The sequence below is a fragment of the Oncorhynchus keta genome, chromosome 28 (assembly GCF_023373465.1).
Source record: "Oncorhynchus keta strain PuntledgeMale-10-30-2019 chromosome 28, Oket_V2, whole genome shotgun sequence".
Classification (NCBI taxonomy): Eukaryota; Metazoa; Chordata; class Actinopteri; order Salmoniformes; family Salmonidae; genus Oncorhynchus; species Oncorhynchus keta.
In genome coordinates this window covers 77,273,237-77,290,189 of record NC_068448.1, presented here as the reverse complement: position 1 = coordinate 77,290,189, position 16,953 = coordinate 77,273,237, and the positions used below count along the sequence as shown (strand labels likewise).

The 16,953-nt window shown below is 45.5% G+C and overlaps 1 protein-coding gene across 1 annotated transcript; it reads left to right on the top strand.

Moving 5' to 3' along the window:
* Positions 1–4,918: 4,918 nt before the first annotated feature.
* LOC118375601 (bucky ball-like) lies at positions 4,919–10,857 on the top strand. The gene is made up of 8 exons (XM_052484023.1): positions 4,919–5,014; positions 7,416–7,611; positions 7,721–7,931; positions 8,004–8,479; positions 8,638–9,361; positions 9,449–9,544; positions 9,998–10,100; positions 10,546–10,857. The coding sequence occupies exons 2-8, from the start codon at positions 7,447–7,449 to the stop codon at positions 10,589–10,591; spliced, it is 1,821 nt and encodes a 606-aa protein (XP_052339983.1). The 5' UTR covers positions 4,919–5,014; positions 7,416–7,446; the 3' UTR covers positions 10,592–10,857.
* The last annotated feature ends 6,096 nt before the right edge of the window (positions 10,858–16,953 follow it).

Genomic DNA, 16,953 nt, shown 5'->3' with positions numbered 1-16,953 from the left:
GAAGGCTTGGCGTTCCTCCCTGCCCAGTATGGAAGGCTTGGCGTTCCTCCCTGCCCAGTATGGAAGGCTTGGCGTTCCTCCCTGCCCAGTATGGAAGGCTTGGCGTTCCTCCCTGCCCAGTATGGAAGGCTTGGCGTTCCTCCCTGCCCAGTATGGAAGGCTTGGCGTTCCTCCCTGCCCAGTATGGAAGGCTTGGCGTTCCTCCCTGCCCAGTATGGAAGGCTTGGCGTTCCTCCCTGCCCAGTATGGAAGGCTTGGCGTTCCTCCCTGCCCAGTATGGAAGGCTTGGCGTTCCTCCCTGCCCAGTATGGAAGGCTAACCTAGTGGTTAGAGTGTAGGAGGTGGCAGGTAGCCTAGTGGTTAGAGCTTTAGACTAGTAACCGAAAGGTTTCTGGATCGAATCCCCGAGCTGACAGGCATAAAATCTGTCGTTCTGGCCCTGAACAAGGCAGTTAACCCACTGTTCCCCGGTAGGCTGTCATTGTAAATAATAATTTGTTCTTAACTGACTTGCCTCGTTAAATAAAATAGATGTTTGGGGCTGCTGGCGAACCATGATGTGCAGGTATAATCGGAGACACTGGACTAGTGCACCGGTCTTTAGGGCAGCGCTCCCAAAACTCTGTCCTGGGGATCTCAAGGGTGGCATGTTTTTTTTTTTTTTTGCCCTACTACTGCTGATTCAAATGGTCAAAGCTTGATGATTAGTTGATTTATTTGAATCAGCTGTGTAGTGCTAGGGCAACAAACCAAAACGTGCATCCCTTGGGGTTCCGAGGACCGAGTTTGGGAAACGCTTCTTTAGGGTGTCTATAGCTAGGTTTTCATCCAATTGGTGACAGATTGTCATTGCAATATTCTAAAATCTGCATAATTCCCCCCCCCATCAGTTCTTTCCATCAAATTGACTTGTGTGCGTATATACGTAGTGCACATAAAAATACGTTTTGCAGTTGAATTCCCATGTTAAATGGGTTTCCAATCTCATTTTCAACTCTAGGCCGTCTGATGGTTTTGTCACAAAAAAAATGTTGCGAATGTTCCCCCTCTGCTGTTGGTACATGCGCTCTACAGCTTGCAGATAAAGTATCGCCCGCATGATGAGATTATTTTGGACAGAAGTGCAAGATTATTTGTCAAATGGCAGCCAATTGTATCGCTCATAATGTCACCAGCATAAAACCAGCGTAAGACCCTGGATAAGACCCTGGATAAGACCCTGGATAAGACCCTGGATAAGACCAGCATAAGAACCTGGATATTTATTGGAAAGGAGCATCAAGCTCATCACCGCGCTCTTTCACCACTGTTTTGAAGTTCATAACCTATTTCATCTACCTTAGTAAACGACATCCTTTCCCATGATGTCGTGACGTTTTGTTATATTTTTGTTATTTGTTATTACATTTACATTTAAGTCATTTAGCAAAACAACAAGGTTGGATGGAATCCTGGTTAATGCGACTTTTTTGAGGATGTTACACCTTATGACATTTCCAGTGGAACAAACACTTGCATCTAAATCTTTTTTTTTTTGGGTGGCCGAGAAGGATTACAACCCTTACTGACCCTATCCTAGGTATTCCTTGAAGAGGTGGGGTTTCAGGTGTCTCCGGAAGGAAATGATAAATATTGTCCTGGGTATATTGAAGTTTGTTCCACCATTGGGGGTAGAGCAGCGAAACAGTTTTGACTGGGCTGAGCGGAACTGAACTTCCTCAGTGGTAGGGAGTAGCAGGCCAGAGGTGGATGAACAATAAGTGCCCTTGTTTGGGTGTAGGGCCTGATCAGAGCCTGGAGGTACTGAGGTGCCGATTCCCTCATTGTTCCGTAAACACCAGGTCTTGTAGCGGATGGGGGACATTTTTTGAGTCTGGTGTCTCATGTCCTCACTGTTCTTTCATGCGTAATGATCCACCTGGCCTCTCCTCTGCCCATCAGCTATTCATATTGGTTCTTGTGGAAATTGATGCAGCTTTGAATGCATCTATGTTTGCTATGCTTGCTAGTTAGCGTATTGCAGATCTGGACAAACTATCCACCTAGCACTATTGTCACTATGAATGGTGGATAGAGGGCAGGATCGACAGACTGGTAGACTATATTGTCACTGAATGGTGGATAGAGGGTTAGACTGGTAGACTATAGTGTCACTATGAATGGTGGATAGAGGGTTAGACTGGTGGACTATATTGTCACTATGAATGGTGGAAGAGGGTTACACTGGTGACTATATTGTCACTATGAATGGTGGAAGAAGTTACACTGGTAGACTATATTGTCACTATGAATGGTGGAAGAAGTTAGATGGTAGACTATAGTGTCACTATGAATGGTGGAAGAGGACAGGATGACAGACTGGAAGACTATAGTGTCATATGAATGGTGGATAGAGGACAGGATGGAAGACTGTTACATAGTGAATATGAATGGATGGATAGAAGGATGGAAGAAGTTACATGAGGGCAGGATCGACAGACTGGTAGACTATATTGTCACTATGAATGGAAGTTACATAGTGAATGGACAGGATGGAAGACTGGTAGACTATAGTGAATATGAATGGATGGAAGAAGTTAGACTAGTGAATATTGTCACTATGAATGGTGGAAGAGGACAGGATCGACAGATGGAAGACTATAGTGTACATAGTGAATGGTGGATAGAGGGTTAGACTGGTAGACTATAGTGTCACTATGAATGGTGGATAGAGGGTTAGACTGGTGGACTATATTGTCGACGAGGATGGAAGAAGTTACATAGTGAATGTGACGAGGATGGAAGAAGTTACATAGTGAATGTGACGAGGATGGAAGAAGTTACATAGTGAATGTGACGAGGATGGAAGAAGTTACATAGTGAATGTGACGAGGATGGAAGAAGTTACATAGTGAATGTGACGAGGATGGAAGAAGTTACATAGTGAATGTGACGAGGATGGAAGAAGTTACATAGTGAATGTGACGAGGATGGAAGAAGTTACATAGTGAATGTGACGAGGATGGAAGAAGTTACATAGTGAATATGACTAGGATGGAAGAAGTTACATAGTGAATATGACGAGGATGGAAGAAGTTACATAGTGAATATGACGAGGATGGAAGAAGTTACATAGTGAATATGACTAGGATGGAAGAAGTTACATAGTGAATATGACGAGGATGGAAGAAGTTACATAGTGAATATGACGAGGATGGAAGAAGTTACATAGTGAATATGACGAGGATGGAAGAAGTTACATAGTGAATATGACTAGGATGGAAGAAGTTACATAGTGAATATGACTAGGATGGAAGAAATTACATAGTAAATATGACTAGGATGGAAGAAATGACATAGTAAATATGCCAGGGATGGAAGAAGTTACCAGGTCTGTGAATGTGACGCCCGATGGAAGGTCTGTTACATAGTGAATGTGACCCGGGATGGAAGAAGTTACCTCCTCCTGTGACCCGGTGGAAGGTCTACCTCCTCCTCCTGTAGCCCGGATGGAAGGTCTGTTACATAGTGAATGTGACCGGATGGAAGAAGTTACATAGTGAATGTGCCCCGCCCCAGGATGGAAGCCTCCTCCTGTTACCCGCCCCAGTGAATGTGCCTCCTCCTGTAGATGGAAGAAGTTACATAGTGAATGTGACCCCGGATGGAAGGTTACATGTTGCCTCCTCCTGAGGATGGAAGAAGGTCTGTGAATCCTGACTGAGGATGGAAGGTCTGTACCTAGTGAATGTGACGAGGATGGAAGAAGTTACATAGTGAATGTCTGACGCTCTGATGGAAGATATGATCTAAACCTAGTTTTTTAAATTCACACTGATTATTCATAAGTTAGTTGAATGTGATTTAGGATTAAGATATGTTTGTTTTGTTATTGTGTGCTGAATTATATTGTTTTATACGCGGATGTATGTTTTGTTCTGTTATTGTAATGTATACAGGGCTATCTTGGAAAGAGATTTTTTAAATATTTTTTATAGAAGGAAGAAATGGCCACAGTAAATGGAGAGGATGGAAGAAATGACATAGTCAATCACCCAGGCTGTTGCCTTCTTCTATGTTCAGCCGGCTTCCAACCTTACTACAACATGTATCATCATCATAATCAGTGGCAAAATATCCAGGTCATATAACCACCTCCTCCTTACCTGGTTCCAGGTCTGTTGCCTCCTCCTCCTGTTTTTAGCCTTGTCCCAAATGGAACTTTATTCCCTATCCTCCTGCACTACTTTATACCAGGGCCCAGGTCTGTTCCCTCCTCCTCCTATACCAGGGCCCTATGGTCTGTTGCCTCCTACTTTATACCAGGGCCCTATGGTCTGTTGCCTCCTCCTGTAGCCCCGCCCCAGGTCTTTTGCCTCCCCTATAGCCCCGCCCCCTAGGTCTGTGCCTCCTCCTGGGCCCTATGGAATACTATTCCCAGGTCTGTTGCCTACTTTATACCCGGCCCCAGGTCTGTTCCCTCCTCCTTTATACCAGGCCCCTATGGAATCTATTGCCTATGTAGTGCCTCCTTTATACCGGCCCCAGGTCTGTTGCCTCCTCCTGTAGCCCGGCCCCAGGTCTGTTGCCTCCTCCTGTAGCCTGAGTCTGAACGCTCTGAATGAACTGATATGATCTAAACCTTTTTTTTTTTTAAATTCACACTGATTATTCATAACGTTAGTTGAATGTGATTTATTTGATTAAATATGTTTGTTTTGTTATTGTGTGCTGAATTATATTGTTTTATACGCGTGTATGTTTTGTTCTGTTATTGTAATGTATACAGGGCTATCTTGTGAACCCTATTTTTAAATATTTTTTAGTGCACTACTTTATAGAAGGGCCCTATAGAACCCTATTCCCTATGTAGTGCACTACTTTATACCAGGGCCCTATGGAATACTATTCCCTATGTAGTGCACTACTTTATACCAGGGCCCTTCTCAACCTTACTACAACATGTATCATCATCATAATCAGTGGCAAAATATCAACAACCCATATAACCACTATGTACCTTACCTGGTTCAGGGAGGTCTACTTCTCGTGTTTTTTATGAGCTTGTCCCCTATGGAATACTATTCCCTATGTAGTGCACTACTTTATACCAGGGCCCTATGGAACCCTATTCCCTATGTAGTGCACTACTTTATACCAGGGCCCTATGGAACCCTATTCCCTATGTAGTGCACTACTTTATACCAGGGCCCTATGGAACCCTATTCCCTATGTAGTGCACTACTTTATACCAGGGCCCTATGGAATACTATTCCCTATGTAGTGCACTACTTTATACCAGGGCCCTATAGAACCCTATTCCCTATGTAGTGCACTACTTTATACCAGGGCCCTATGGGCCACATAGTTCACTATAATAGGGAATAGGGTGCCATTTGAGTCATACACTTTATTTCTCAAACCAGAATTATGGAGTATTAGTTTACAGTGGATGATTTTCATTGACGCAAATACACAAAGTGACCAAAAGTATGCACCTACTTTATATCTCATTCCAGAATCATGGGCATTTATATTCCCCCCTATGCTGCTATAACAGCCTCTACTTTCTGGGAAGACTTTCTACTAGATGTTGGAACACTGCTGCTATAGAAGCCTCCATTCCCTATGTAGACTTTCTTTAGATGTTGGAACATTGCTGCTATAACAGCCCCATTCTTCTGGGAAGACTTTCCACTAGATGTTGGAACATTGCTGCTATAGCAGCCTCCACACTTCTGGGAAGGCTTTCCACTAGAATAGGGCTGCTATAACAGCCTCCACTTTCTAGGAAGGCTTTCCATAGATGTTGGAACATTTCTATAAAGCCTCCACTCTTCTAGGAAGACTTTCCACTAGATGTTGGAACATTGCTGCTAAATAGCCTCCACTCTTCTGGGAAGGCTTTCCACTAGATGTGGAACACCTGCTCGTCCAACATCTCATTCCAGAATCATGCTGGCATTTATGGAAGACTTTCCACTAGATTTGCTGCTATAACAGCCTCTACTCTTCTGGGAAGACTTTCTACTAGATGTTGGAACATTGCTGCTATAACAGCCTCCACTCTTCTGGGAAGACTTTCCACTAGATGTTGGAACATTGCTGCTATAACAGCCTCCACTCTTCTGGGAAGACTTTCTACTAGATGTTGGAACACTGCTGCTATAACAGCCTCCACTCTTCTGGGAAGGCTTTCCACTAGATGTTGGTACATTGCTGCTATAACAGCCTCCACTCTTCTGGGAAGGCTTTCCACTAGATGTTGGAACATTGCTGCTTCAACAGCCTCCACTCTTCTGGGAAGGCTTTCCACTAGATGTAGGAACATTGCTGCTATAACAGCCTCCACTCTTCTGGGAAGGTTTTCTACTAGATGTTGGAACATTGCTGTGGGGATTTGCTTCCATTTAGCCACAAAAGCATTAGTGAGGTCTGGCACTGACACTGGGAGATTAGGCCTGGCTCGCAGTCGGCGTTCCAATTCCTCCCAAAGGTGTTCAATGGGGTTGAGGACTCTGCAGGCCAGTCAAGTTCTTCCACACCGATCTTGACAAACAATTTCTGTATGGACCTCACTTTGTACACTGGGGAATTGTCATGCTGAACAGGAAAGGGCCTTCCCCAAACGGTTACCACAAAGTTGGAAGCGCAGAATGGTCTAGAATGTTATTGTATGCGTTAAGATTTCCCTTCACTGGAACGAAGGGGCTCGAACCATGAAAAACAGCCCCAGACCATTATTCCTCCTCTACCAAACTATACAGTCTCCTGGCATCCACCAAACCCAGATCAGTCTGTCGGACTGCCAGATGGTGAAGCGTGATTCATCACTCCAGAGAACACGTTTCCACTGCTCCAGAGTTGAATGGCGGCGAGCTTTACACCACTCCAGCCAGACGGTTAGCGTAGCGCATGGGCTTGTGTGCGACTACTCTGCCATGGACACCCATTTCACGACGCTCCAGATGAACAGTTCTTGTGGTGACGTTGCTTCCAGAGACCGTTTGGAACTCTGTAGTGAGTGTTGCTTCAGCAGTCGGCGGTCCCGTTCTGTGAGCTTGTGTGGCCTACCACTTCGCGGCTGAGCCGTTGTTGCTCCTAGATGTTTTCACTTCACAATAACAGCACTTACAGTTGGCCCGGGGGGGGGGCAGCTCTAGTCGGGCAGAAATTTGACGAACTGACTTGTTGGAAAAGGTGACATCCTATGACGGTGCCGCGTTGAAACGTCACTGAGCTCTTCAGCCATTCTACTGACAATGTTTGTCTATGGAGATTGCATGGATTTTTGCTCAATTTTATACACATGTGGATGTGGTCTGAAATAACCAAATCCACTAACTTGAAAGGTTTTCTAAATACTTTTTGTGTATATATATAGTGTATTACTGCATGGTCATATTGTCTTGATGAAACCATGTGTTCTCTACAGGATGTTATCCTTTTGGACGTCCTAGTTCATACATGTCCCCATACATGCAGTATCCTGGTCAGTACATTGTTCCACACATGCATCCAGTTGATTACAGATGCATGTATGACCCACCTCGTTTCCACCCACCTCCTGTGCATGACCCCATGTTCCGCCACCAGCAACAACAACAACAACAACAACAACACTACTACAGTGTATGTATTATTGTGTTCAGATATAAGACAATTTATGTATTTCAAATATTATATATTCATTTGATTATTAATGAATTCATTATTTAATTTGTTCATTTACCATCACCAGGCTCAGGCCCAGAGAGAGGTGGCCTGCTCAGAGGCTCAGACCCATTCCAGTGATGCTCTGAACAAGCTCCAGACCAACGAGAAGCAGGGCTCTGAGAAAGAGCTTGATTCCGGAGTTGTTTCCCAAGCTTCCGGAATCTTCTCGTCAGAGAATAAGGAAGGGAAACGTGAGGTGGGGGGAGACAGACACAGTAGTCGTGGAGCCTCGTATGGTAAGTTGGAAAGCAGCCGTTTGCAATCGTCGTCTCCACTAGCCAGGTTGTTCAGCATCAGTGACTCCACAGCGGCGGTCTACGACGGCGATTCGAGTCGGAGCCTTGGAGACCTGGGGCTTCAGGAGGGCTGGGCTGTAGACTCTGACGAGGAGCCCCCATTGGACAGCTCATCTGTCCAGGAGGAGGATATCCAGGACACGCGGCATCACGCAGAGTGTCTTCATAGCTGTTCTTCTGAGAATCTTTGCCTCCTGTCCGCCGTCTCGCAGTCCGACGACAGCCCCAGACCCGAAGACCCAGACAACCAGGCAGAGGAGGGGAGTGCCAATCCAGACAGTACTAGCTCCACTGAGGCACTTCTGAGGCCTCAGAGTCACTGCTCCAACCTGCTCTCCCCTCAGTCACTACCATCACCCTTAGCCTCTGACTGGCAAGTCTTGGAGCACATGAAACATGGAGGAGAAACGTTTGATGTTCCAGATGGGAGTCTGTGTGAACTGGATGTTGACCTGTCCTACCAGATCCTCTGTCTGCCCTTTGACAAGGTCACTCTTTTTTTAATTTTTTTTTATATACAATACTTTCTATGGAATAGGTTTTCATAGCTGAATTGTTTGAGAGGAGAGCTTGTAAGTTAAGCATTTCATTTTGTATCTGTATTGTCAAATAAACTTTTTTTAAATTTTGATTTTAAATTGACAAGGTGTTTACAGCAAGCGCTCTGCAGAAGGACGTCTCTACACCGCAGAGCAACGCTGGAGCTGGTAAAGACCTCCAGGCCTCTCTGTCTTCTTCTCTCGCTACTTCCACCCCAGCCCGTCACCACCACTACTACTGCCAGCCACAGACGGCTCACGAGAGGCTCAGTGTCCTGTGTTCATCCCTGGACGAGCTCTCGTCCCGGGACGAGATGTTCTCCACCGATCTGGAGGACGTGGATGCGTTTCCCGGCAGTTCTGTCTACGCAAGGGGGAGGTTCTCTGCAGACCTCGGAGAGGCAGAGGTCAAGGAAGTCTGTCCCCAGTCCAAGAAGCTCATGTGCGTCTGCTGTGGATCGAGCCTGTTGAAAGGAGGAGGGGTGAGCAGCAGGGTTAAAGTTCATCACAACCCCAGGGTGTACGCCGCCGGGGACTCTGACGAGTTGGTCGAGCAGGAACAACACGGATCTGTAAGGAGTTGTGAGAGAACGCACCCCAGTAGGGTGGTCGTGAAGAAGCACCCTGTCCACAAGAAACCCCAGCCTCTCCCTCTACACATCCGACGTGCTCCCGAACACAGCTGTAAGAGAGGCCAGTGGAGAGAGGCTATTGGGCCCGAGGAGCAGGAACCAGAGACCGTGTTGGTGGGATCAGAGCTGAAGTATTATGAAGGCCATGTGGTGGAGGGGGAGAGTGGACACGGAACTGAGGATAAGCAACACAGGACACGTAAAGGACATTTTCATCGCTTTGCTTCCAAAATGGCGCCCTATTTCCTTACCGACGCACGTAACCTCCGTCTTATCTCCGCTGTAGATGGACTGTGCCGAGACGGCGTTAATACTTCAGATCCGGGCACATGGGAGAAGGGAGGTGCCAAGCCTAGACAGAAACCACACAGCTCACGACCAGGTACCATAACCCAACCCTCGTCAATATATTTAATTGATATTATCCTTTCGGTCGTCCTAAATATCCGTGCTCGTATTTATAAAGCGTACTAGAGTATGAATGCTAATGTAGGTTTAGTTTAACTTTATAGATCGGCAGCGTAGCCTAGTGGTTAGAGCGTTGGACTAGTAACCGGAAGGTTGCAAGTTCAAACCCCCGAGCTGATAACGTACAAATCTGTCGTTCTGCCCCTGAACAGGCAGTTAACCCACTGTTCCTAGGCCGTCATTGAAAATAAGAATTTGTTCTTAACTGACTTACCTAGTTAAATAAAGGTAAAATAAATAGATCCTAATGAAATGGACTGCCGGGACTCGTAATCTGAAACGCAGTATGAATACCAACCCTGTTGCATGGATCAAATGTGTTTTCTATGAGTGAGTGTCTGATGGTTCTGGCCCGATTTGTTTTCAGAGAGACCAGCACTGAGGAAAGCTCTGTGTAAGCCGCTGGTATACCAGAGAGTCAGAGATGAGGAAAATGACGACGAGGTGCCACAACGATTTCAGAGGAGAAGGTTTCCTTTATCTGCTCTTGTTTCATTATCGACTATTCACTATATTAGGATGTGTCCCAAATGGGACCCTATTCCCTTTATAGTGCACTACATTTGACCAGAGCCCTATGGACCCTATTCCCTCTATAGTGCACTACATTTGACCAGAGCCCTATGGACCCTATTCCCTTAATAGTGCACTACATTTGACCAGAGCCCTATGGGCCCTATTCCCTTTATAGTGCACTACATTTGACCAGAGCCCTATGGACCCTATTCCCTTTATAGTGCACTACATTTGACCAGAGTCCTATGGGCCCTATTCCCTTAATGGTGCGCTACGTTTGTCGAAAGTGCACCATAAAAGGAGACGAGGGTGCCGTTTGGTGGGACGCATGTGTAATTTTGAGATGTTGGTCTATGAATCCACTTCTAAATCCACTTCTCTATGGGTTTTTCTCTCCAGGTTCCACCAAGAGAAGAAACACAAGGTTTTGATATCACATCCTTGATGAAATCAAAGAAAATGTCACAAACAAAGAGCACTTAGTAAAATGCATAACAGAAAATGTTTTCGAATGGACACCATTTTGTTTTTTTGTGATAAATAAAACCAAGGAGATAAAGCACTTCCAGGAGGTCCATAGACACTTTCAGTTGGCTAGCACTGTACTGTATGTTGGTAAAATGTCCCCTCGGTCAGCACAGGGTTTGGTGGCTTTGAAAATCAGATTTGAACTGTTGTGACCAGTGGATTATTAAAATGAATTTCATAACACACACTAGTCTGTCTGGTTTATTAAACATGTGTATATGTAAGTGTTCATTTAAAACTGTATTAATTTTAATTGTGCACATTATTAAAATTAAAAAACATGAAATGGCAAATAAAACATCTTTGGCAATGTTGGGTTTTGTCAGTTGGCAACTATATTTTTTAGAGCTCTGGATCGAAACAGGGTCTGTAGTGACGCCTCTATAGCACTGAGATGTAGTGCCTTAGACCGCTGTGTCACTCGGGAGCCTAAAATATAAATCCAACAATTTAAAGAGATGCTGTGTTACAGTTCATATAAGGAAATCAGTCAATTTTAAATAAATTCATTAGGCCCTAATCTATGGATTTCACAGGACTGGGCAGGGTCGCAGCTATGGGTGGGCCTGGGACGGCCCACTTGGGAGCTAGACCAACCCACTGGAGAGCCAATCAGATTGAGTTTTTCCCCACAGATAGGGCTTTATTACTTACAGACAGAAATACTCCACAGCCTGCCCCCCTTAATCTCCCCAGCACAAGGTGCACATGCATGCTGTGTAATTAGTTTCTTGATATGCCACACCTGTCAACTGGATAGATTATCTTGACAAATTATAAAATGCTCACTAACAGGGATGTAAACAAATTTGTGCACAACATTTTAGAGACATATGTTTGTGTGTATGGAACTTTTCTGGGATGTTTTATTTAAGTCGATGGAACATGGGACCAACACTTTACATGTTGTGGTTATTATTTTTGTTCAGTGTGTGTGTATATATGTGTTTTTTTAAGAAAGATGTCATGACGGCTGCGGTGCAATTTAGAAGTAGACCAAAAACACACAACCCGCGATCAATACATTTTCACCCGCAACGTTGTCTTCAAAGTTACAAAAAATAAATCCGGTAAACGGCGAACTTGGAGGGGCAACCCCGGTGGTTTCAGTACTGTACGTCTAGATGATTTTTACATTTTTAACGCCATGACGTCAACGAACGTCAATTTGCGCTCCTCCGCTGCCGGCGTCACGTTTTTTAACCTGTTCCAGGGGATGTGTCTGGAGGAGCATGGCGTTACCGTGGAGGCACTGTTGGAGGTGGGCTTCAGGCTCTACCAGTACGAGTTTACTAGAAACCATATGCGGTTTTAATGGAAGTTCTGCTACCTCGTTGCTCCGAGGAACTGGAACCGCGACTGGCTCGGGAAATGAGGTAAGATTTCACCGGGCGGGCTTGTTGTCACCTCGACAAAAAGGTCAACCAGTAACTGATCTTATTGAATGAGTTACAGCTGGTTTAGTGTAGCTATATTGGGCTTTAGTCCCGTTTATTTCTCGTTGTAGTAGCTAACTAAAACAATCTTGTAATGAATGACATTGCTTTTCTGGGTATAATGTTAGCTAAAGATGTGTTAGTTTGACAAGATTGTATTTCTAGCTGACAGTAACGTTAGCTGGTTTGTTATGTAGCTAAAGGTCAAGACACTGCATGTCACTTCAGGATTGCTATGTAACGATACTAAGTTTTGCACTTCATTTGTCTCACTAGGTGTTACCCTATTAGGTTATCACGAGACAGAACTGTCAGCCTGCATTGGTCAAGTCTAACATTATGATGTTCACTGCCTAACTAGAAGGTCCTCTCAACTAGACCTCGGTGTAGTTAGCTGTCCTTCAAAAACCGGAGTAAAAGCTTTAAATTCTCACCACTCACCTGACTCAAAGGTTACATGTGCTCATGTTGTGGCGCTCAGGTTTATTAATTTGTGACATTGATTTCTTTCAGGGGCTGTCCTCAAGGACTGTACACACAACCTCACAAGGCAACTCTATTCTGACAAGGTGAGTCCGAGATTTTTAGTGTTATATGCTGTAGATTGTTTAATGTGCGTTTTAATTTACACATGTTTTTCCCTGTAGGCACAAATCAAGGCTGCTTTACCCTACACCGACGCCTTGTTACTGCAAAAGGATTCACAGCGATGCCAAGTTGAAGGACCCCTTCACTCTCGCCCAAAAAGACTTGAATCATTTGTACGACGATATCAAGAAGGTAAGTCATTTGAATGAGTTTTTCATTTAGCACGTTGAGTTTGTTTTTCCGATGAAAAGTGCTCTGTAAATGAGATGTATTATTGTGACCTAGCATGGTTACAGTGGCGTTCTTATTTAGCTCACCAGACTATTGTTAGTGATTTTTTTTTTTTTTTTTTTTTTCATAACAGAACTGTGATATTTGTATTTTCTTGGCTTCACAGGAACTTTTTGTGTCCAAATCAGAGCTCAAGTCCATATGTGACTACTATTTTGACGGGAAGGGCAAGGCTTTCCGACCCATGATAGTGGTGCTAATGGCTCGGGCCTGCAATAGTCACAGCAGCCGAGACGGGTAAGACCTTATCCTGGGTGTAGCCTAGTCAACTAGGTAGGTAGGTTGTATACATTACCAGGTATTTAACTTTTTTTTTTTCCCTTTATTTTTTTCTTTTTTTTAACCTTTATTTAACTAGGCAAGTCAGTTAAGAACAAATTCTTATTTACAATGATGGCCTAGGAACAGTGAGTTAACTGCCTGTTCAGGGGCAGAACCACTAGGCTACCCTGCCGCCTCTACACTCTAACCACTAGGCTACCCTGCCGCCTCTACACTCTAACCACTAGGCTTACCTGCCGCCTCTACACTCTAACCACTAGGCTACCCTGCCGCCTCTACACTCTAACCACTAGGCTACCCTGCCGCCTCTACACTCTAACCACTAGGCTACCCTGCCGCCTCTACACTCTATCCACTAGGCTTACCCACTGCCCCTGCCGCCTCTACACTCTAACCACTAGGCTACCCTGCCGCCTCTACACTCTAACCACTAGGCTACCCTGCCGCCTCTACACTCTATCCACTAGGCTTACCCTGCCGCCTCTACACTCTAACCACTAGGCTACCCTGCCGCCTCTACACGCTAACCACTAGGCTACCCTGCCGCCTCTACACGCTAACCACTAGGCTACCCTGCCGCCTCTACACTCTATCCACGAGGCTACCCTGCCGCCTCTACACTCTATCCACTAGGCTACCCTGCAGCCTCTACACTCTAACCACTAGGCTACCCTGCTGCCTCTACACTCTAACCACTAGGCTACCCTGCCGCCTCTACACTCTAACCACTAGGCTACCCTGCCGCCTCTACACTCTAACCACTAGGCTACCCTGCCGCCTCTACACTCTAACCACTAGGCTACCCTGCCGCCTCTAACCACTAGGCTACCTGCTCTAACCAACCACTAGGCTACCCTGCCGCCTCTACACTCTAACCACTAGGCTACCCTGCCGCCTCTACACTCTAACCACTAGGCTACCTGCCGCCTCTACACTCTAACCACTAGGCTACCATGCCGCCTCTACACTCTAACCACTAGGCTACCCTGCCGCCTCTACACTCTATCCACTAGGCTACCCTGCCGCCTCTACACTCTATCCACTAGGCTACCCTGCAGCCTCTACACTCTAACCACTAGGCTACCCTGCCGCCTCTACACTCTAACCACTAGGCTACCCTGCCGCCTCTACACTCTAACCACTAGGCTACCCTGCCGCCTCTACACTCTAACCACTAGGCTACCCTGCCGCCTCTACACTCTAATCACTAGGCTACCCTGCCGCCTCTACACTCTAACCACTAGGCTACCCTGCCGCCTCTACACTCTAACCACTAGGCTACCCTGCCGCCTCTACACTCTAACCACTAGGCTACCCTGCCGCCTCTACACTCTAACCACTAGGCTACCCTGCCGCCTCTACACTCTAACCACTAGGCTACCCTGCCGCCTCTACACTCTAACCACTAGGCTACCCTGCCGCCTCTACACTCTAACCACTAGGCCACCCTGCAGCCTCTACACTCTAACCACTAGGCTTACCTGCCGCCCTACACTCTAACCACTAGGCTACCCTGCCGCCCCTACACTCTAACCACTAGGCTACCCTGCCGCCCCTACACTCTAACCACTAGGCTACCCTGCCGCCCCTACACTCTAACCACTAGGCTACCCTGCCGTCCCTACACTCTAACCACTAGGCTACCCTGCCGGTCCCTACACTCTAACCACTAGGCTACCCTGCCGTCCCTACACTCTAACCACTAGGCTACCCTGCCGTCCCTACACTCTAACCACTAGGCTACCCTGCCGCCTCTACACTCTAACCACTAGGCTACCCTGCCGCCTCTACACTCTAACCACTAGGCTACCCTGCCGACATGCATACTTGATGCTGTGTAGCCTGATCTGTCATCCTGACGGCTCTCGTTTAGTTTCACTAGGATAAGAGAAGGGAAGCTTGCGAGATCAGGATGGTCTCACGAGGCTACTAATGGGTTACAAGGAGACAGACCTGGGTGAGAAACTATGCTAAGGAAACGTATAGTACCCTTGCGCACACACACACACCTGCATGTCTGGGGAGAATACACCGATTTAGAAAGGGATATCTGTTTGTTTTGTTTAATGACTTTGTTACAGGAGATTAGTCAAAATGAATCATGCTAACCACTAGGCTATCCTGCTGCCCTACATCTAACCACTTCATTAATTAGGCTACCTGTGATGATGTGAACCTCCTCTACAACTCTGTTCTCTAGGCTACCCCCTCCTGTCTACACTCTAACCACTAGCTACCCTGCCAGCATGCATAGCTATGATGCTGTGTAGCCTGATCTGTCATCAGCGGCTCTCGTTTAGTTTCACTAGGATAAGAGCAGGGGAAGCTTGTCAAGAAGTCAGGATGGTTCAGCAGAGTCTCTGAATGGGTTAGCAGGAGACAGATCCTGGGTGAGATACATGCTACATACACTATAGTACTCAACTGCAACATATGCACACATGTTATTGACACCAGGAACAACTTGCATGTCTCTTGGGTGCAGAATTATCACTTTTCTGTATTTAGAATGGGATATCTGTTTGTAAATGTTTAATGACTTTGTTACATTCCCAGGCCATTAGTCAAAATTCATCATGGCATATGGCTATCACTGCAATAATCATTTCATTAATTAATTCAGGCTGCCCATCTTAGTGATGATGTGAACCAAGCTGTGAGTCAAAATCAGTGTAACTGTTCTCTCTCTACCCCATCCTGTCTCTCTCTCTAGAGATCTGCTCCCATGGTCAGTCCATTTCAGATCTCTGAGATGATCCACACTGCCAGCCTGGTTTCACACTTTGATTTGTATCTGATAGGTATACAGAAACGCAATCACCATTACCTGATCCTTTACTATCTAGAGGTCGTAACACTGTGGGGCTGTAAGGGAAATGAGTAATGCAGTTTAAGATTACCAAAGTGTATAGGTCTCTTTTGGTCTGTTAGCTCTCGCTCAATCCTGTTTCACAATATATGCAGTCCATTTCAGTTTCGGACACTTTGATTTGTATCTGTCTGTTACTGTAACTGCAATCATACCTGCTCCTTTACTATTATGTTATTGATTCTGTAGAGGGGAAAAACGGTCAAGATGACCAAAGTGGGTCTCTGTCTGTCTCTCTCTCGTTCTCTTCTATTCACAATATATGCAGTCCATTTCAGTTTCGGACACTTTGATTTGTATATGTCTGTTATGACAAATCAATTACCTGCTCCTTTACTATCTAGAAGTAACACTTCTGATTCTGTGACTGTGTAATGCACGTTTAAGATGACCAAAGGCCATTTTTCTGGAGACTTCATCCTCTCTCTATTCCTATATGGCTCTGGCCACTTTGATTTATATCTGTCAACTGTAACACAGTGATGTCAGTCCTGTCTCAGGTCACGGAGGATCTGGTGCCAAAGTGTATAGGACACTCTCTCTCGCTCTCTCTCTCTATTCACAATATATGCAGTCCATTTCGTTTCGACACTTTGATTTATATCTGTCTGTTACTGTATACCTATCAATCACCATTACCTGTCCTTTACTATCTAGAGGTAAATGACTTCTGATTCTGTGAGGGAAATGAGTAATGGTGTTTAAGATGACCAAAGTGTATAGACTCTTTCTGTCTCTGCCTGTGACTATTGCACAATATATGCAGTCCATTTCAGTTTCGAACACTTTGATTTGTATCTGATAGGTATACAG

Coding starts and splice junctions, on each gene's coding strand:
- LOC118375601 (XM_052484023.1), top strand. CDS start 7,447: ATGTCCCCATACATGCAGTATCCTGGTCAGTACATTGTTCCACACATG. Junction 7,932..8,003: donor TAGTCGTGGAGCCTCGTATG/GTAAGTTGGAAA, acceptor GTGACTCCACAG/CGGCGGTCTACGACGGCGAT. Junction 9,545..9,997: donor ACCACACAGCTCACGACCAG/GTACCATAACCC, acceptor ATTTGTTTTCAG/AGAGACCAGCACTGAGGAAA.